At 47.5% G+C, this 20738-nt stretch overlaps 1 protein-coding gene across 15 annotated transcripts in view; it reads left to right on the top strand.

Annotated features, from left to right (window-relative positions):
• Positions 1 to 20738, top strand: part of SNX29 (sorting nexin 29) — a 630208-nt gene that overhangs the window by 175439 nt on the left and 434031 nt on the right. For all 15 annotated transcript variants that reach the window (XM_063699638.1, XM_063699637.1, XM_055365873.2 and 12 more), the window contains 2 exons: positions 7146 to 7209; positions 10144 to 10272. In XM_063699638.1, the coding sequence (XP_063555708.1) occupies positions 7146 to 7209; positions 10144 to 10272 (193 nt within the window). The remainder of the gene's footprint in view (positions 1 to 7145; positions 7210 to 10143; positions 10273 to 20738) is intronic.

Genomic DNA, 20738 nt, shown 5'->3' with positions numbered 1-20738 from the left:
TGCAAGGGGTTTTTCTTCTGTACCTTGTGACTTTCTTCCATTTTCCATCCCATTCCCATGAGTGCCTCACATTTGTGTTTTCTGTTTTGAGATTATAATTATGTAGAAACCATAGTTCTAAAACTGGAAAGGGCCAGAATTTAATCACACTTTTGATTTTCCAAAAGAGTACAGAGAAAGACTGGGAGAACTGCCAGAGGCCACACCCTGGGAACTGGTGTGAGTCCTGAGGCTGTGCACTGCCTCCCAGGAGCCGGGCTGGGCCTGGCACTGCCCGCTTGGGGGGACAGGCCTTCAAGCAAGCTGGACTAGGTGTGGGTCCTTGCCTGGCCACTTCCTGGCTGTGTGGCCTGAGGCAAGTCACTTCCCTTCTCCCGGTCTCTGTTGCCTCATACAGACAGCAAGTGTAATCGTGCTTGCTTCTCAGAAACCTTGTGAGAATTACATGAGATCGTGTATTTCAGGTGCCTCTCACATTGCTGGGTGTGTATGAAACAGGCAGTGCATGGTAACCACTGGCCATCTGAGCCCTGCGAAGGGGTCTTGGGACATTTCTTCCTCCTTCATCTTAACAAATTGAAAAGAACAGAAACTCTGGGTGGGCTAGGGGAGGAGGGAGGCAGGAGAGAGAAACAGAACGAAAAGTTAGAATGGGCCTGAGTAATTTAAAAGTTATATTTTAGAGCTCGATATAGTTTATCCTTTCTTTTGGAGATAAAAGGAAAGGGAGTGGGTAGGCAGACAAAGATATAAAAAGCAGGATGTTAAGTTTGAAAAATGATGATGTAGGTTAAGTCCATCCCCGTAGAGGAACATTCTTTATTTGTGCATGTGCCCTCATGAGCTCTGTCTTTAAATATAGCTGAGTATGGGCCCCAGGGGAGTGTTTGTAAAGGCTCTTTGAGGTCTTTGGAAAAAGATGCTATATAAAGCCAGGGAGTTATTGCACAGATCTGTGTATATATGTGAGAGAGTGTGTGTGCGCACACATGCGTCCACACGTCACCCTGTCTAGTCATCGCAGTCAGCAGTCTCTTCCCTTTTTAATTTTGAAAAGGCAGTTGAAGATCAATTAGTCTCAGGATAATTTCCCCCTGGGGGGCCTTTAGTGGCTGAAGAAGAGATGCCTCTCACCCCTCCCTTGGCGTCACTGTTTCATTGCTTTATATAGCAGCCTCCGAGGCCGTAATCATTTGTGTGAATGGGCCTGTGCGTCATCTGGCTGTGTGTCTGTGTTTATGTTTGGGTCCCTGGGGACTGGAGGCTGGTCCCTGCTCCACTGTTGTTTTTGAAATTGAGCATTCATGTGGTCACTGCCGAGAAAGGAGGGGAACGGTTTTGTAGGCTCGTCCTGTTTGAGGTCATGGTAATGATGTATGGGACCGTGTCCCCTCCTCCCCATGCCTGTCGCATTCCCGAGATGCATAATGGAAAAAGCTCAACGGGAGCCTGAATCTCTGTCACTGGGGCAAGAAATTACAGCTGTGAACCTGCTGGTTAGTGTTCTGTGCCGAGGCCTTGAACTTACGATTAACGTGGTTGACGTTTCTGTCCAGCTCATCCCATGCTCAGTTCCTGGAGCTGAGGGTGGCGTTTTAGCAGTGGGCGACTGTCAGTCATTCATTTGTTTATCAATTCACTTACGCATCTTACCTTTGATCATTCACCAGGTCTCACGTGTGTCCTGTGCTGGGCACTGGGGCCCCGGTACTCAAGGGACCCACAGGCTTGGGGGTGGAGCTTTGGTGGGCAGAGGTGCAGATGGGCACCTCTAGCCCAGCGGACAGTGTGCTTTCGTGGAGGTGCATATGAAGAGCAGTGGGAATCACTGAACTCTACTTGGATTGTTTGGCTGTGAGGACACAGAACCCATGCCAATTTACAACACAAGGGCACAGAACCCCATAGGGGCTCCCCAGAGCCTGGGAGCCGAGAGTCCTGCAGAAGCCAGCGTGGCCATTCGTGCATGACTGCTTTATTCCCTGTGGCCATGCGGTCACTGCAGGTCGGCCCGCACTTCTCCCGCTGGCCCCTGGGTAGCCGCCTTGGCTGTGCTCGTGCAGCAGGAGACTAAGGCAGGAATGAGGAGTTCACTGAGTCACCCCAGGCTACAGGGCTCTGTAGTAGCGCCTGACATTTCCAACACCTGCCGCTTTGCTAGACTCGGCACTTTCTCTGTGGCTGAGTGGGCTTTCCTTGAAGGGCTTTGCTGGCTCCCCTTTTTGGTGGCCCTCTGCCTTGTGGCTGCATCTGCGTTTGTCTCTGTCCAGGCCTCTGTACATGGTGACAGAGGAGCCTCCAGCTGGGGGTCCTGGGCCCAGTTTAGGATTTCATTTAAGGATGGGTTTGTTTGTTTATTTATTTATTTATTTATTTATTGTTTATTTTTTGAGATGGAGTCTCACTCTGTTGCCAGGCGGGAATGCAGTGGCGCGATCTTGGCTCACTGCAACCTCCACCTCCCTGCAACCTCTGCCTCCCGGGTTCAAGCGATTCTCCTGCCTCAGCCTCCCGAGTACCCAGGACTACAGGCATGCACCATCACGCCTGGCTAATTTTTGTGTTTTTAGTAGAGACGGGATTTCACCATGTTGGCTGGGATGGTCTCCATCTCCTGACCTGAAGTGATCCGCCTGCCTCAGCCTCCCAAAGTGCTGGCATCACAGGCGTGAGCCACTGTGCCCGGCCGGGATGGGTTTATTAAACTGGTCTTTTGAGCACTTGGCTTTCGGCAAGTCACTATTTCAGTGTGTCTCCACAGTCACCGTGGTGGAGTGACTTGGAACTCTTTGCTCTTGGGCCAGATGCCTCTGTCGCCACCTTCCTTCGCATCTCTTGTCAGGCTGTGGCACATCTGAACTTCTGGAAGACTCTATATGATGGGCTTGGTTTGAGTCAGTAGCTACCCTTGGTCTCACTGATTACAAGTGGGGTGGGTGGGACTGGAGGCCTGTGGAGTCTGAGTCTCTGAGCGGAGGCAAGAGTAAGACAGGGCAGGCCCATGGACTCCCACGACTGCTATAGCCAGCAAGCCCCAGCTGCTCAGAAAAGGCGCTCCCCAAGCAGAAGCTTGAAGGACAACCTGGAGTGAGGGAGGGGGCCAGGCCTTCTAGACACTGGGAAACAGCCTGTGCCAAGACACAGAGGCACGAGAGAAGGAGAGTGTGTTCAGTATGGTTGGAGTCTAACCAAGGGGGAGCAAAGGAGATGGGCAGAGGCTGGAGCGGCAGAGAGGACATGGGTCTGGAGCTCAGGAGAGGGCCTAGGTAGAGATGTGGGTGTGTGCAGGGTGGAAGCGGTGACTGAACCCTCGGTATAGATATAGCCTTATATCCACACAGCACCACTGAGGCCGGGCTCCAACTTTTTCATTGCCTATCATCTCTGTTATTAATAATTAAAAAAAAATTTTTTTTCTAGGCGGAGTCTCACTCTGTCACCCAGACTGGAGTGTGGTGGCATAATCTCGGCTCACTGCAATCTCTGCCTCCCAGGTTCAAGCAATTCTCCCGCCTCAGCTTCCCAAGTAGCTGGAATTAGAGGCGCCTGCCACCACACCCAGCTAATTTTTGTATTTTTAGTAGAGATGAGGTTTCACCATGTTGGCCAGGCTGGTCTCGAACTCCTGACCTCAAGTGATCCGCCTGCCTCAGCCTCCAAAGGGCTGGGATTATAGGCATGAGCCACCGCGCCCAGCCTAATTTTTTAAAAATTTTAACTATATGACAAAAATTGTATGTACTCAGGGCATACAACATGATGATTTGATGTATCTCTGTATTTCGTAATGACTACCACAATCAGATGAACATATACGCCACCTCCCTGAGTGAACTTTTTTTTGTGTTAATGTGTGTGATGAGGACACTTAAAGTCTGCTCTCTCTTCAGATTTCAAGTAAACAGTACCATAGTATTGTTAGCCAGAGTCCCCATTGCTGTCATGAGATCTGCAGAACTTACTCATCTTCTAACAGAAAATTATAAGATGTACATTTTGGCCAGCATCACCCATCTCTCTCACACCCTCATGTACATACATATACATATACATCATATACATATATATCATATACATATACATCTATGCAGTGGAATAATATTCAGCCATAAAAAGAGAAGGAGTCTGAGGCAGCAGTGGCCCTCCCGCTGTTCCGTTTCTCTCCGTCTGCAGTGTCCTGTGTGGGTACAGCCAGCAGCCCCAACTGATTGGCACAGTGTCACAGCAGCTGCAGAGCTGCCTTCAGCCCTGAATGAAGAAGGCTGAGAGTGGGGCATGGAGGGAAGAACTTGCGATGTTCTCCTAAGATGGGCTGGCAAATGTTTTCTGGAAAGGGCTGGACAGTAGATATTTCAGGCTGTGTGGGCCCCACGGTCTCTGTCAAAACAACTCATCAAAGCAGTCTTGAACAATACAGAAATGGGTGGGTGTGGCCGTGTTTAGGGAAAGCTTTACTGGTCCCTGCTTTATCCTATGAGGTTGGTGATACCAGCAACCTTTTCCAGTGGAAGGAGCTGAGAAGCAAGGATGATATCATTTGCTGGGACCTCAAACCGAAGTGTGAGGGACATGATATTCAAAGGTAGATCTGATTAGAAAACTGGTGTTCAAGGCCGGGCGCGGGGGCTCACGCCTGTCATCCCAGCACTTTGGGAGGCCGAGGCAGGTGGATCATGAGGTCAGGAGTTCGAGACCAACCTGGCCAACATGGTGAAACCACATCTCTACTAAAAACACAAAAATTAGCCAGGCGTGGTGGCAGGCGCCTGTAATCTCAGGTACGTGGGAGACTGAGGCAGGAGAATCACTTGAACCCTGGAGGCAGAGATTGCAGTGAGCCGAGATCACACCACTGCACTCCATCCTGGGTGACAGAGTGGGACTCTGTCTCAAAAAAAAAAAAAAAAAAAAACAACTGATATTCTTTCTACACTGCCAGTTTACTGCCCTGAGGAGCTTAAAGTTCCACAAACAATGGACCATTTTTTTTTTTTTGCGTGTGCGTTAGATGTGCCCTTGATGTGCAGATACTATAGCAAAATTATTATTTCCTTAGCGGCGTTGGTCTTTTGTTTCATGTTAAGAAAGATGGCATATATGTTTGTTCAGATACTTACGTAGTTTTTATTGCTTCACTTCACATATTTAAACATTATCGTACCAGAAATGTATTTCAGTACATTACAGGAGCAGAGATTCATTGAAATCTGGTGTCTTACTTCCTAAATGGTTCCTTGCTCAGCTGCATTTGTGGATGAATCCATCCTGTCCACAGCATTTTCAATGCTGCTTTTTATCTTAGATCAGTTTCCGTTGGTTGAAATTGACATTCCCCTGTGCTCTTGCCTGGTTTTGTGGTTCTGTCTTCTGAAGCCAAGCAAGGAACCAATGTTGAGATGGATGGTCGTTTGCCTTTCAGCCATAGGAGAGGGGACCCCCCCCAGCATGGCCAGGCTCTGCAGAGGCCACAGTGCAGGAGCGCTGCTCTGTTTCACTCGAAATGTGAGCTGTGGCAGGTCATAAAGAGGAAGGAAATCACAATGATAGAGACTAAACAAATCATGGGCGGCGCGGCTCAGGGGAGAGGAGAGAAAATTACATGTTCGGGAGCTCCGCTGCTCGTGTGTGTCACTCGTGCTTGGCGAAGTATAATATTTACCTGATCTGTGGAAATCACCCCGATGTTACCTACCAGCTTTACTGCCCAAAAAGAGTCACAAAAGAGCCAATGAGGCAGCGAAAGTGAATGTGTGTTCAGGTTCAAGCCCGTTGAAAGAACATTTTGGGGGGCATGCCAGCTCTCGGTCCCTTTCTTTCTCCACCGTTAATCTGAACATGATGTCATAGCTGTGTGGGGAAGGCGGAAGGTCTGACAGCTCGTCTTTCTATGATGGATTTTTAAAAGATTCCCACTATCAGAGTACTGCTTTGGCTGCACTTGTGATATCAGTCATTTTGATGTTGATAAAAACACAGGTGCCTCGTCCAAGAGGCTGGAGATGCACCGTGTATGGGACCGGGGAGGGCAGGGAAGGGTGAGGCCAGGGTGATATAGTGGATCGGGTCGGCATCCATCGTCCTCTGTTTCTCACAGGTGGCTCCTATGCAGTGATTTGGGCTCCTGCAAGGGGGGCTTGTGGCTGAGATCTCTCTCTTTTTTTTTTTTTTGAGATGAGGTCTCACTATGTTGACCAGGCTGGTCCTGAACTCCTGGGCTCAAATGATCTCCTACCTTGGTCTCCCAAAGTGTTGGGACTACAAGCATGAGCCACCGTGCCCGGCCTACATCTCTTAAGGCTACTTGAGGCAGTACTTGCCAGGCAAGCATTGCTGTCTCTGAAACTTCCTGGGAAACAGTTTTTTCCTCCTAGAATTTCCTCCTGGAATATAACATTTTCAGCTATGAGGTCTGAGTAGCAGCACTGGGGACCCCCTTCTCCCATGCCTGCAAGGCCCAGAACCCAGATACCTGGTCTTCCAAATGCCACATCGCTCTCTGGGGCTGATTTCCCATATTGCCGGTGGTGATCTTGTTTCACACTTCAGAAAATTCTACTATCTAGTCTGCTGCTCTAGGGCATAGATCATTTAAAAAATCCTTTTTATTTCTCAAGGTTGAGGTATACAGGAGCTCAGTAAATCCCCTAACTCTTGAAAATATGCCCAGTTTAACCTACCATACGGCTACCTTATCTCCATCTTCCTATCTTCTGCTGTTGCATTTCTGCAAAGACTTGTAGTGATACTGATCAGTAATACTTGCTAAATGCTATTCTGTGCTGGGCACCATTCCTAAGCATCTCACTTACATATTGTCTTACTGAATTCTTACAACACTTCTAGGAGATAGTAACTGTTAAGATCTCATTTTATAGATAAGGGAGGTGGTGCTCAGAGGGGGTTGCTAACTTGCCTGAGCTGCAGAGGCAGGATTTGAACCTGGGACCTGACTTCAGAGACTGTGCTCTAAAATCCAGGACCCTGATCAGCCGAGTCTCTTAGACTGTTATAGGAGTTATTTTTGAAAGGGAAAAGGGAACTTATCTAGACAAGTCATCCTTGATAGCATATAATCCAGAGAGGTGAGGGCATGCTGTAACAGGCAAGACCTGCCAATTAATCTTGACTTTGTTTTCTTCCCTTAGGTGAACTGCGCCAGGCCATTGTGGCCATGATGAACAGGAAGGATGAGCTGGAGGAGGAGAACAGGTACTGTGATTTTCAGGCTTGAGGAATAGCCTCTTTCTTTGACATTCTGCCTCTGGGGAAGACAGAATATAACAGATGAGGGACATTTTGCTTTCTTGGCAAAAATTGTGACTGGCTATTTCTTATCGTCAGGGATGTGCCACTGTGGTATCTCTCTTTACTGTGGTATCTCTCTTTTGCCTGATACGTAAGAAAGAAGTGAGAACCTTACGATAATGGCAACTTCATAGATCAAGCAAAGAATTTGGTAGAGCAATCATTAATTCTTTTTTAAAAAACAGTCTTTATTGATATTTAATTCGCATACACTATAATTCACTCATTTAAAGTGTATGGCCAAGGCAGGTGGATCACAAGGTCAGGAGTTCAAGACCAGCCTTGGTGAAACCCCGTCTCTACTAAAAATACAAAAATTAGCTGAGCGTGGTGCTGCGTGCCTGTAATCCCAGCTACTCAGGAGGCTGAGGCAGGAGAATTGCTTGAACCCGGGAGGCGGAGGTTACAGTGAGCTGAGATTGCGCCATTGCACTCCAGCCTGGGTGACAGAGCGAGCCTCTGTCTCAAAAAAAAAAAAAAAATAAAATAAAATAAAAAAATAAATGAAGTGTGTAATTCAGTAGTTTTTACTATATTCACAGGAGTTAACATCAACACAGTCAATTTTAGAACATTTCATCACCCCCGAAAGAAGTCCTATACCCTTTAATTATCACCTCCTTAGCCTAGGCAGTCTTTTTTTTTTTTTTGAGATAGTTCTGGCTCTGTCACCCAGGCTGGAATGCAGTGGCGCGATCTCTGCTCACTGCAACCTCCACCTCCTGGGCTCAAGTGATCCTCCAGCGTCAGCCTTCTGAGTGGCTGAGACTACAGGCGCATGCCACCATGCCTGGCTACTTTTGGTATTTTTAGTAGAGTTGGGGTTTTGACATGTTGCCTAGGCTGGTCTTGAACTTCTGAGCTTCAGTAATCTGCCCACCTTGGCCTCCCAAAGTGCTAAGATTATAGATGTGAGCCACTGTGCCTGGCCTCTAGGCAGCTGTTAGTCATCATTAATCAAAGGCCTGTCTATCTACCATGTTCCAGGCATCTGAGCACTTATCTTAAAGTTTGCCCAAATCAGGGATACTTAGGGCAAGATGAAATTCTGGCTCCCATCTGACTTATCTTGACTGTGGGGTGGTCATAGAGGGCTTACCTGCAGTTACCCCTGAACTTCTGCAAGCATGATTCAACTGCCTCCCTGGGACGTGGGGAGAGGGGGGTGTGTGTTCACGTCACCCTTTCTTACTCACACCCTCTTTTACACACAGTCATGATTCTCCTTTCAACCTCATTTTTGATCCTGCTTGACAAGCTTCTCTCTTGTCCTTTCTGGAAACATATAAAAGCAAACAAACATGATTTCTAAAACAAAAGAGGATGTCTTCAAAAGGAATCTTTAGACCGCACCATTTTCCAACTAGAATAAACTTTCAATAGAGGGCTTGCGCCATTGAGGGATTCTTTGTCCATGCTCCAGCTGGGGCTGTTATCTTGGAAGAAGCCATAGATTTTGTCTTACCTTGTGAAGAACAATAGTCACTGTCTGTTACTTTTTTGTACTTCCCAGAAAGAAAAGAAAAATTATACCATGCTTTTGTCAGGGAGCCCCAGGCCCCAAGAGGGGAATTTCCTCAAAGCTCTCAAGGAACACAAGTCTTGGAGATTTCAGTGAATGATCAGAGTGTGGTGGGGGTCAGATGTTTTTGATTATATTCTTTTTTTTTTTTTTTTTTGAGACGGAGTCTTGTTCTTTCTCCCAGGCTGGAGTGCAGTGGTGTGATCTCGGCTCACTGCAACCTCTGCCTCCCGGGTTCAAGCAATTCTCCTGCCTCAGCCCCCTGAATAGCTGGCATTACAGGTGTGTACTACCACACCTGAGTAATTTTTGTATTTTTAGTAGAGATAGGGTTTCATCATGTTGGCCAGGCTGGTCTCAAACTCCTGACCTCAAGTGATCCACCCGCCTTGGCCTCCCTAAGTGCTGGATTACAGGCGTGAGCCACCCTGCCCGGCCTTGTTTTTGCTTATATCCTGATGTCACGTGGCAAGTGTCTTCTGGATTTAGTATGTAGATGTACCATGGTTGGTAATTGTTTTCCAGAAACAGCCAGGTAGAATGAAGTAAATGGTTAGCAGCACCATGGTTGGCTCTCTCCTAGGCGGTCACTGGTGATGGTTTCTAGAAGACCTGCTGTCTTCTCCTTTATTTAAGACCAGGGATGACAAATACACAGGTGAATCCTGTGCTGGCTGCCAGCCCCCTGTTGGAGGGTTAACAAACTTGGGAATGTAAAATGCTATCTCTGCTATCTCAGATGCTTTAGTGATATAAGATATTTTTTATATATGCTTGTTTCACCTGAAGTTGGCAATGAAACAGGCTCACAGTGTGTTTTATAGGCACAGGTGGAAATGAGACTAGACGTTTGTGAGATAATCTGAGTATATATTCTATTTTTATGCCTCAGATTATTGTTTTGGCCTCTCCTGGCATCCTTTCCTTGGTTAAATCTCTGACCTGGTGTAGCTGTGACAAAATGGCCTCATTGTAATGTGCTACACCTTTGAGTGGGGTACCTGTAAAGGGACTTGGTTGGAATTTGCTCACCTCATTGTTTTCCCTTGATTTAAGCTGTCAGAAGGCTGGCCTGCTCGCAGGCAATCAGGGACATGGAGCCCAGGCCATAGATGACTGTCCCTTAATTCTTACTCTAAGGCTGTCAGTTAGAGTTTGCTATCTCCAGTTCACATGAGATAGACTTGAATTACGGTTTATGCAGAGCCTTGTGGAAAACGCATGGCTTAGGACTTGACTTATGTTAGGAACTGTGTCCTGGGCTCAGTGGGGTCTGGGTTGACAGCTTCTGAACAGATGGGTCCCTCTCTTCCCAGATCACTGCGAAACCTGCTCGACGGTGAGATGGAGCACTCAGCCGCGCTCCGGCAAGAGGTGGACACCTTGAAAAGGAAGGTGGCTGAACAGGAGGAGCGGCAGGGCATGAAGGTCCAGGCGCTGGCCAGGTAGGAGAGGGTGAGGGATGGAGAGGTAAGCACGTGGGGGCTTCATTAAAACCTGAGCATACTGGGCCGGGCATGGTGGCTCATGCCTGTAATCCCAGTACTTTGGGAGGCCAAGGCGGGTGGAGGCCAAGGCGGGTGGATCATAAGGTCAGGAGATCGAGACCATCCTGGCTAACACAGTGAAACCCCGTCTCTACTAAAAACACAAAAAATTAGCTGGGTGTGGTGGCGGGTGTCTGTAGTCCCAGCTACTTGGGAGGCTGAGGCAGGAGAATTGCTTGAACTCGGGAGGCAGAGGTTGCAGTGAGCCGAAATCACACCACTGCATTCCAGCCTGGGCGACAGAGCAAGACTCTGTCTCAAAAACAAAAACAAACAACAACCAACCAAACAACAACAAAAAAAACCTGAGCACACGTTCACCTGGACTTTTTAGTTAAAAAAAAAAAAAAAAGCCGGGCGTGGTGGCTGACACCTGTAATCCCAACACTTTGGGAGGCCGAGGTGGGTGGATCACCAGGTCAGGAGATCGAGACCATCCTGGCTAACACGGTGAAACCCCGTCTCTACTAAAAATACAAAAATTAGCCGGGAGTGGTGACGGGCGCCTGTAGTCCCAGCTACTCGGGAGGCTGAGGCAGGAGAATGGCGTGAACCTGGGAGGTGGAGCTTGCAGTGAGCTGAGATCACGCCACTGCACTCCAGCCTGGGCGACAGAGCGAGACTCTGTCTCAAAAAAAAAAAAAAAAAAAAAGATAGCGACTAAAGCAAAAAAAGTATGTATTTTAATTTAACTTATTTCATTGAGTAAATAGTATATATGCACGTGGTTCAAAATACAAAAGGTGAACCTGTGCAAGTCCCCTTCTCTTATCCCAGCCACCCAGTTTGCTCCCTAGAGGGGGTCATCGTTACTGTTCCCAGAGATATTCCCTGTACACACAAGCAGATAGGTGTGCATATACTTTTTTTCCTTTTCTTTCCCTTCTCCTCCTCCCTTTCTTCCTTAATGTGAAATGGTAGCCTGTCCTATGCAGCATTCACTTGACATCTCAGAGATTGCTCTCGTTGGTCTGCGTGGGGATGCCCTCTGCTTTTTAAGAGCTCCTGACATTTCCTTGTCTGACTACATCAGAATTCGTTTAACCAGCCTGCTGACAGCCAGGCACCGAGATGGTTTCCAGTCTTTTGCTACTACTAATAATGCCACAGTGAACAACCTTTGCGTTGGTTGTTTTTTTCCTGTATGAGTATATATTTTGGAAATATTCCTGGAAGTAGAATTGCCGGGTCAAAGTGCAGCGCATTTGTAAGTCGGACAGGGACCATCAACTCGCCTGGCACGGGTGTGAGCCGCATGTTCTGCCGCAGTGTGGGAGAGGGCCTGCAGCGGTGCAGCTGTGCTCACAGCTGTGGGATCCAACTTCTGGGTCTCTGATAATGCCAGGGGTGGAAATGGTGCTGGCAGAAAATTTTTCATTGCCATTTCTCTAATTAAGAGTATGGTTGAGCCTCCTTTTATTTAAAAGCCATTTTATTTCCTTTTCTGTCACTTTGTTTATGTACTATTAAAGAAAGCTGCAAAGTAAACCACCCCAGATCCCAACTTACATGCATCTTTACTGAATTTGTTCATATACTAACATTTTTCTTTAACTATACATGTAATCTATGCCTGTGATTGTTTAGTCTACCTTCTAGCACTGCTTAGGAGCGCAAAAGCAGCTTTTATTGTTTCCATATAGGCCTCATGTTAACCATTTTTATGTACCTGGATGTGGTATTTGATTGAGTGAACCCACCATATTAAATTGCCCATTCCAGATTGGAATGATGAATTTAATATGGTCAATTTAGCATTCAGGTTGTTTCCAGTTTGTCCTCATTTTAGGTAAGATAAGCAGTTTATTGCTTGTTCTGTAAATCTACTTTAAAATAAGACCACGAGATAAACACGTCTTGTGGATGTGCAAGGGAGCCCAGAGTTAAGTCAGTTTATAGCAGCAGCATTTACCTCTCTGTGCTGTTAGATGCTGTGAATGGCTCTAATGTAATCATTTTGTATGTCTTATTGAATGTTGGCACTATGATCCTATGTTGGATTTCCAATCTTTGAGCTTTTCCCCTTTCATCACGTTTTAAAATGATAGCTCAAGAGCATCAAAGACAGTTAAATGACTGTTATAAATAGTGTAAAATGTGCCTAGTTCGGCATTTTCTCACCTGGACCACCCTTTTGCCTGGCCATGCTAGAGTTTTGCAGCATAATTGCATTTAATGTTCACAATAAAGTCTGAAGTCTTTAGAGGTTCTGGTTCTTAGTCAGCAAAGAGAGACAGAATTATATGCCCTGTCTTTTTTTTTTTTTTAGATGGATTCTTGCCCTGTCGTGCCCAGGCTGGAGTGCAGTGGCGTGATCTCGGCTCACTGCATCCTCTGCCTCCCGGGTTCAGGTGATTCTCCGGCCTCAACCTCCCAAGTAGCTGGGATTACAGGTGCCCGCCACCATGCCTGGCTAATTTTTTGTATTTTTAGTAGAGTTGGGGTTTCACTATGTTGGCCAGGCTGGTCTTGAGCTCCTGACCTCAGGTGATCCGCCTGCCTCAGCCTTCCAAAGTGCTTGGATTACAGGCATGAGCCACCATGCCTGGCCTCCGTGTCATTTAATGGCTTGTATTAGCAGTCAGCGTAGTCTTGAGTCTTTGCATCATTACTTGCAAATTGTGTGTTTCTGGGTGAATTGCTCAACTTCTGCACATATGTGCTTCCTCATCTCAGGGATGGAGAGGATGATCTCATCCAGCTGAAGGGGCTGAATGAGGAGGAAAAGATGTGAGGGTGCATATGGCAGTGGACATGAGTGAGGCGTCTTAAGTGTATTCCACAGGAAGCGTGTTTTAGTGCATGACAATTGTTGGGAAAATTTTATCCCATAGATGGGGTAGATAAAACCAATGTCCTAACCAGGCAGTTTTATAATCCCTATTTAAGCAGTGGGTTGCTGAGAGTTTAAGGTGTCTGAAAGTTTGCAGTCTGTAGGCAGAAGGAACAGATATCTGTAAAACAGACCAGTATTTCAAAAGGAAAAACTAGAAGCAGGGAAGCCGATCAGCTGGGTATGTAAGTTTTGAAAAATTCCATTGCTGACATGTTCTAGATAGAGTTAACCTCTGCCAGTGGTCAGAACTTTCTTCTTGCTTCTGGCCAGAGTAAAAGCAACTGTCAGTGTTGGCTGACAGTGGCTTGCTCGGGCAGTTGTTGCCTGGGGGGTGGGGATGCCGTAGCTGCTGGGGCACAGGGCAGGGCAGTGGGGTGTCGCAGGCTGGAAGGTGAGGCTCATTGCGCTGGCGCCATGCTTTCCTCAGGTGTGTGTGTGTTCAGATGCAGGTTTCACAGTGCAGGTGGGTACAGCTAGGGCTTTATGGTCCAGGTGCCTGCCTTGTACTGATGGAGTCAGACCATGGCTCTCCTGCTTACTAGTTGTGTGACCTTGGATGAATTACTTAACTTCTCTGTTTCTGTTTCCTTAGTGTGGGTTTTGTTTTTTTTTTTTTTTTAAGATAGTGTCTCACTCTGTCACCCAGGCTGGAGTGCAGTGATGCGATCTCAGCTCACTGCAACCTCCGCCTCCTGGGCTCAAGCAGTTCTCCCACTTCAGCCTCTGAGTAGCTGGGACTACAGGCATGCACCACCATAGCCAGCTAATTTTTGTATCTTTTTGTACAGACGGGGTTTTGCCATGTTGCCCAGGCTGATTTCAGACTCCTGGGCTCAAGTGATCTACCCACCTAGGCCTCCTAAAGTGCTGGGATTACAGGCATGAGTCACTGCTCTTGGCCTGTTTCCTTAGTTTTAAAATGGTAATAAGTAAACTCTTTACCTCATAGAGTTTTGTTGAATAAATAAAACGAGAGACCATGTATTGGCTCAATGTGGTTGATGAATACTCAGTAAATGTTAACTATCATTATCGTTTTTCTTAATAATTATGGCACCTTACTTGATCAAAAGTTGTATTTTAACAGTGATAGTGCAGAAAGAATTAGGAGCTAGTCTATCTCCTACTCAGAAAAGTGAAATATTCGAATGCTAAGTATGCGCTTGTGTATATGTGTGTTTCACTGGCTCTGAGTTCATGGTTGTAAAACTGAGCATCACTGAGCAAATCCAGCATTTGATTACACATTCCTTTTGCTAAGAATTACTGGCTTTCCTAGAACAAGGTCATGTAACTAGCCTGGTGCTTTTTGGCCCTGGGCAGCTGCAAGTTCCTGAGGCAGAGGCATAATAATCATTTGCAATTAAGGCTCTGTAAGTCACATTCCTTGAAATAATCGATTGCCTTGTTTCCTTTTGAATTAAGAAAGCTCAAGCTATGAGACATATGTTAAAAAAGACACACATTTACAGGAGGAAAAGTGGCTTTGAAGGAAGCAAGTAAATGGGTTCTTGAATTATTGTGGGGGGTCATTTTCTATTTCTTGTCATTGTATTATGGCAGTGTTAGCTCTTGCTGTGTAACAAATTATCCTCAAGCTTGGTTGCTGAGAACAACAAATATTTATGATTCCCCACAATTTCTGTGAATTAGGACTCTGAGAATGGCTTAGCCAGGGCATCAGGGTCTCTCATGAGGTTGCAGTCAAGCTGTTGGCCAGAGTTGCTGTCATCTGAAGGCTTGACTGGGGATGGAGGGTCCACTTGCAAGCTTCATCCTGTGGCTGTTGGCAGGAGGCTTCAGCTCATTGCCGCGTGGGCCTCTTCGTGGGGCTGCTCCCAACACAGTAGCTGACTTCCCAGGGTGAGTAACCCCGGAGCAGGAGAAGAGAGTGCACCCAAGATGGAAGCCACCATGTTTTTAATAACCTGGCCTTGGAGGTGACACATGATTGCTTCTGCTATATTCTGTAGTCACAGTCAACCTTGGTTCAGTGTTGAGGGAAACACACAGTGGTGTGACTAGCAGGAGGCAGGGGTCACTAGAGGCCACCTTGAAGGCTGCCTGCTACACTCATCAGGTATCTGCTTCCTCCTGGGGCAGATACTACTTGTATTAATATTAGGGTCATCCAGAGAAACAGACCAATAGGATGTATATACATCTCTAGAAAGGGGTTTATCATAAGGTATTGGCTCATATAATTATGGGGGCCAAGAAGTCTCACAAGCTGCCCTCTGCAGGCTGGAGAGCCAGAAAAGCTCATGGTGTAGTTCAAAGGCCCAAGAGCCAGAGAACCTGTGGTGTAGGTTCCAGTCTGAGTCAGAAGGCATGAGAGCCAGGAGTGCCGAGGGCAGGGGAAGAGCCATGTCCCAGCTCAAGCAATTAGGCAGGGAGAGAACTCACCTTCTTTTTCTTCTACTCAGGCCCTGCATGGAATGGATGATGCTTGCCCACATTGGTGAGGGCCATTTGTTTCACTCAGTCCACAAATTCACATGCTAATCTCTTCCAGAAACATCATCACAGGCACACTGAGAAATTGTGTTGATCTAGCTATCTGGGCATCCAGTGGCCCACACACATGGATATGCAAAATTAACCATCACACTCCCCTAATTTTCCTTGGTGGATCTTTGCTCCTTCCTTTGTGTCCATGTGGTTTGATGGGGCTGTCCCTGCCCTCTGCCCCTACAGGGCTTCAGAGGACGGCAGCCCACCCAGGCCTGGACAGTTGGGTTGCTCCATCCATGAGGGCTTTACAGGAGGGCATGTGACCAGGATGGTCTGATAAGAGCCAGTTACAGCATTCTTGAGAGGATGGTGCCAGCCAGCTCTCTTTGCTATTTTGTTGGCAGCTATCTTTGCTATTTTGTGAGGAGATTCTAACCCCACGTGAGAACCATGTGGTGGAGAAATGGAGGGAGAGAGAAATCAACAGTTCTGATAGTCTCATTTGAGCTCCTGGATCCAGTCTTTCCTGAAGCTGTCTTTCCTCTGGACTTTTCATGTATGTGAGCCAATAAATTGCTTTCATTCCTTGAGCCATTTGTGGTGGTTTTTCTCCATTATACTCATAAGAGTCCTGACTGAAGAGGCCTCTTGTTTGGTTATTAGAGATTGGAGCACGTGTATTTTCTCTGCACCTAAGTAGACATGTCATCTCAACAGTCAACCTGCCAGGTCCAGGAAGGGGCTTCTGGTTGGTTGAGAGTCACCAAGGTGGTGGAGAAAGTGTTCCTCGGGGGGAGCCCCTTGGACTGCTTCTCAGAGCACCGCTCCAGAATTCCCTTCGTGTATGTCACTGGGACCGGCCTCGCAGTTACTCTTCTGTCGTGACTCAGAGTGCCGCTGCAGACTTCGCTTCTTGTGTCTCACTGGGGCCAGCCTTGCGGTTACTCTCTTGTTGTGACTTTTCCCTCCTTCTGTGCAATTCTGCTGCACTCACATGAACATGTTGTCAGTTGTATGGCCGGGGCCATTCTCTTCATGCTTCTGAGCCTCTCTGGTTCTTTAACTATTTAGAAACTTAAAGTGGGGCTGGGGTGGCATGGAACACTCTCCCTCCTTCCTCCCGTGCAGTGGCATAAAGCACCCTGTTGATGCGTCACGGTCACTGCTGGCTTTGGAGGGCCATGTCCGACCCTTACCTAGGGAAGCAGCACAGCACAGTGATTCTGGTCTTGGCTCTGCCACTTGGTAACTTCTTAATTCTCAGTTTCCCCACTGACGCTAACATGCCTTTGATGGCAGAAACCCACACCAAATTAGCTTGGGTCACCGGGGAATTTTTTCTTGCAGTAGCTGGGAAATCCAAGGACAGGTCACTTTCTTCAAGCACTGTGGGACCCAGGTCCCCCAATGACACCAGTGCACTCTCCATCTTCCCTTGGCGCCGCCCTCTGCGCACTGGTGTCATGCTTAGGAAGGCCCTCTGCATAGAGCAAAGATGGCCTCTGGTAGCACTGAGACTCGCACAGGATCCAAAGGGAAGAGACTCTTTCCTAATGTCTGTATATAACATTTAGGAAAGGTTTTTGTTGTTATTGTTGTTGTTGTTGTTGTTTTGAGACAGAGTCTCGCTCTGTCACCCAGGCTAGAGTGCAGTGGTGTGATCTCAGCTCACTGCATCCTCCACCTCCTGGGTTCAAGCAATTCTCCTGCTTCAGTCTCCTGAGTAGCTGGGATTACAGGTGCCTGCCACCACGCCTGGCTAATTTTTGTGTTTTTAGTAGAGATGGGGTTTCACCATGTTGGCCAGGCTGGTATTGAATTCCTGACCTCAAATGATCCACCTGCTTCAGCCTCCCAAAGCGCTGGTATTACAGGCGTGAGCCACGGTGCCCAGCCTAGGAAAGACTTTTTAGCGGGCATGTTACGGCTAAGAGTCAGCAGAGGGCCATGATTGACAGTCTTACCAGGTCCCCAAGGCAAGCAGCGGGCAGGAAAAGCATGTCTCTTGCATTTTTTCCTAGGATTGTTGGGACGGTTACATCAGCTGAGGCTCCTAAGCACTCAGCGTAGCTCCAGGCCCTCAGTAAGCACTCAGTGAATGTCACCTAATTTCTTCTTCTTGGCTGGTGCCTTGGCTGTAGGTGGCTGGGGATGCTGAGCGGAGGCCAGAATCTCTTGGGCCCTTTCCTTGTCCAAGCCTCCCCTGCAGTGAGCATCTTAGAGCCATTGGCCCCTGGCCTTCACTTGACCTTCAGCTCCTCCTGGTGTTATTTTTCCAGCCCTGCCTGCCCAGTGTGTGTCCCTTTGTTTATTTGTCCCTGCTGGGCTGCTGAGCAGTGAGAACTTCCTTGACAGTGTTGTGCGTGTGAGATTGAGAACTGTACTGTACATCCTGGAATGGCCTTGGGAGCCCTGCTCAGATCATGCTGTCCTGCACCCCAGGCGACCTTTATTGGCTTTCTATGAAGGCTTTAAATCTCACACTCCACCCTAAGGCTCAGCCTCTGCCTTCCTTTGCTTTTAAATCATTGGAGAAATATGAAGACTATGTCCTTTGTAAAAAAGGACAGTACATTTCTTCAGTGTCCATTCAAAGGCACTGATTATATTTTTATCACAAGGGTCAAATGGTGGGAATTGAGAAGGTCAGGCATACTGACTTGAATTATGGGGAATACTGGCTTGAATTCCAGCCCAGCTTGGGCTAGGGATGGCCTTTGGAATCAAGGGTGTGGGCCTTTTCATTGCTATCTCCCCAGTTCAGAACACCTGCTCTGGCGGGAAAAGCCAGTAGGCTTCATCCTGCTGCCAACTCTGGTAGTCGCTGCCTGGGATTCTGGCTGAGAAGGACTGGAGTGCTGTCAGGACTCAACAGGAAAGAGTGTTGTTATTGATTAGCAATGTCTGCCATGCCCATGGGAAGGGGATGTGGTAGCAAGCCTGCCAAGAATTTGCCATCCATATGCTAGCACTTCTGGAGTCTTGGAAACTGCTTGAGATGAGGTCCCCAGGCCAAGATGGCAGCATTGTACATGAGACTGAAAAAAAAGAATTTGTCACTCTTTTTTTTTTTTTTTTTTTTTTTGAGGTGGAGTCTCACTCTGTCTCCCAGGCTGGAGTGCAGTGGTGCAATCTCGGCTCACTGCAACCTCCGCTTCCCAGGTTCAAGCAATTCTCCTGCCTCAGCCTCCTGAGGAGCTGGGACTACAGGCATGTGCCACCATGCCCAGCTCATTTTTATATTTTTAGTAGAGATGGGGTTTCACCATGTTGTCCAGGCTGGTCTCGAACTCCTGACCTCAAGTAATCTGCCTGCCTCGGCCTCCTAAAGTGCTGGGATTACAGGCGTGAGTCACCATGCCCAACCTGTCACTGTTTTATGAAGCCCACATTATTATATTCTGTTTGGTAAAAGAAACATGCTTTGGAGGAATATCTTAAATTCATAATGTAAAATAAAACAAAACTTTGCTCTCAGGCTTAGTAGAGACCAGAAATAAGACCCAGTTTTTGTTACATGTCTTTCAAAAATTAACAGTTGCTTTGTTACCTGATTTAGGAAGCCTGTGTTTATGGATGAGGGGAGGGGAGGAAGAGAGGGGTTCTTTCACTAGAAGAAGAGTTGCTGTAGTGGACATGGTATTATCACTAGGCTGCTGGCAAAAGGCACCAGAGCTGCCTCTTGACTTTCTAGGTATGTAGGTCAGTAAACTTTTTTTGTTCAAGAGAGTTTGAGTGGGGCTTTCTGTTTCTGACTACAGGAATACAGAAGGCTTTGTTGGTCAGGTGCGGTGGCTCACGCCTGTAATCCCAACACTTTGGGAGGCCAAGGTAGGTGGATCACTGAGGTCAGGAGTTAGAGGCCAGCCTGGGCAACCTGGTGAAACCTTGTCTCTACCAAAAATACAAAAATTAGCTGGGTGTTGTGGTGTGTACCTGTAAACCCAGCTACTCCAGAAGAATAAGAGAATCACTTGGGCCCAGGAGGCAGAGGCTGCAGTGAGCTGAGATCGGCCACTGTACTCCAGAGCCTGGGCGATAGAGCGAGACTCTAAAAAAAAAAAAAAAAAAAAAAGGGAGGAAGGCTTTGTGCACCGTCTCCTGCCTGATCATGAGACCGATCAGGTCCCTCTGAGATACACTTCATGGGAGTCGGTATTCCTGAATAGCGTTATTACTGACAGTCACAGTCTGGGTTGTCGTCCATGCACTGCCTGTCTTCCCTTTTAGACTGTGCGATCCATGAGGGCAGTGGCCTGTCCTTGCACCTAGCACAGTGCCTGGCATTGCTCAGTCATATTGGCTAAATGAGGGAGTGAAGGGACCGTGGGGCCAGTGACTGTCACTTGGTATGAGTGTCACTGGGAAATGTCAGTTCTTCCAGCACCTTAATTGTTCTCCTCCTGTTGGCATCTTCTCTTGGCACAAAGCAGCCAGTTAGGCTGGGCTTTAGACCTGCGGATGGTCATTTGCCCCAAGACGTATTTTTAGTCATTTTCTGGGAATTGGGGCTTTCTGGAAGCCCCTCAGCCATTCATTGAAATCTTACCATATAGAGGCCAGGTGCAGTGGCTCACGCCTATAATCCCAGTCCTTTGGGAGGCCAAGGTGGGCAGATAGCTTGAGCCCAGGAGACCAGCCTGGGCAACACGGTGAGACCCTGTCTACACAAAAATTACAAAAATTAGCGGTGCGTGGTGGTGCATGCCTGTAGTCCCAGCTACTCAGGAGGCTGAGGTGGGAGAATCACCTGAGCCCAGGAGGTCAAGGCTGCAGTGAGCTGAGATTGTACCACTGTACTCCAGCCTGGGAGACAGAGACCCTGTCTCAAAAAAAAAAAAAAAGGAAAAGGAATCTTACCACTTAGAGTCAGTAGTAGGTGACAGAAACCCACCCTAAACTGCCTATGAAAAAGAGCAGTTGATTCGCTCATGAAACTTAAACCTACAGGAGAAGAGCTAGCTTTTTGCTGGGCTGGATCAAAGCTCTCAGGGGGTATCATGCATATCATGCAGTCCCCATGACTTTCCATGTCTCCTCTCTCTTTCCCTCGGTCTTGGCTTCATTCTTAGAT

Source organism: Gorilla gorilla, chromosome 18 (assembly GCF_029281585.2).
Source record: "Gorilla gorilla gorilla isolate KB3781 chromosome 18, NHGRI_mGorGor1-v2.1_pri, whole genome shotgun sequence".
NCBI classification, from domain to species: domain Eukaryota; kingdom Metazoa; phylum Chordata; class Mammalia; order Primates; family Hominidae; genus Gorilla; species Gorilla gorilla.
Note: the sequence above shows the minus strand (reverse complement) of the source record. Positions and strands in the feature narration are given on the sequence as shown.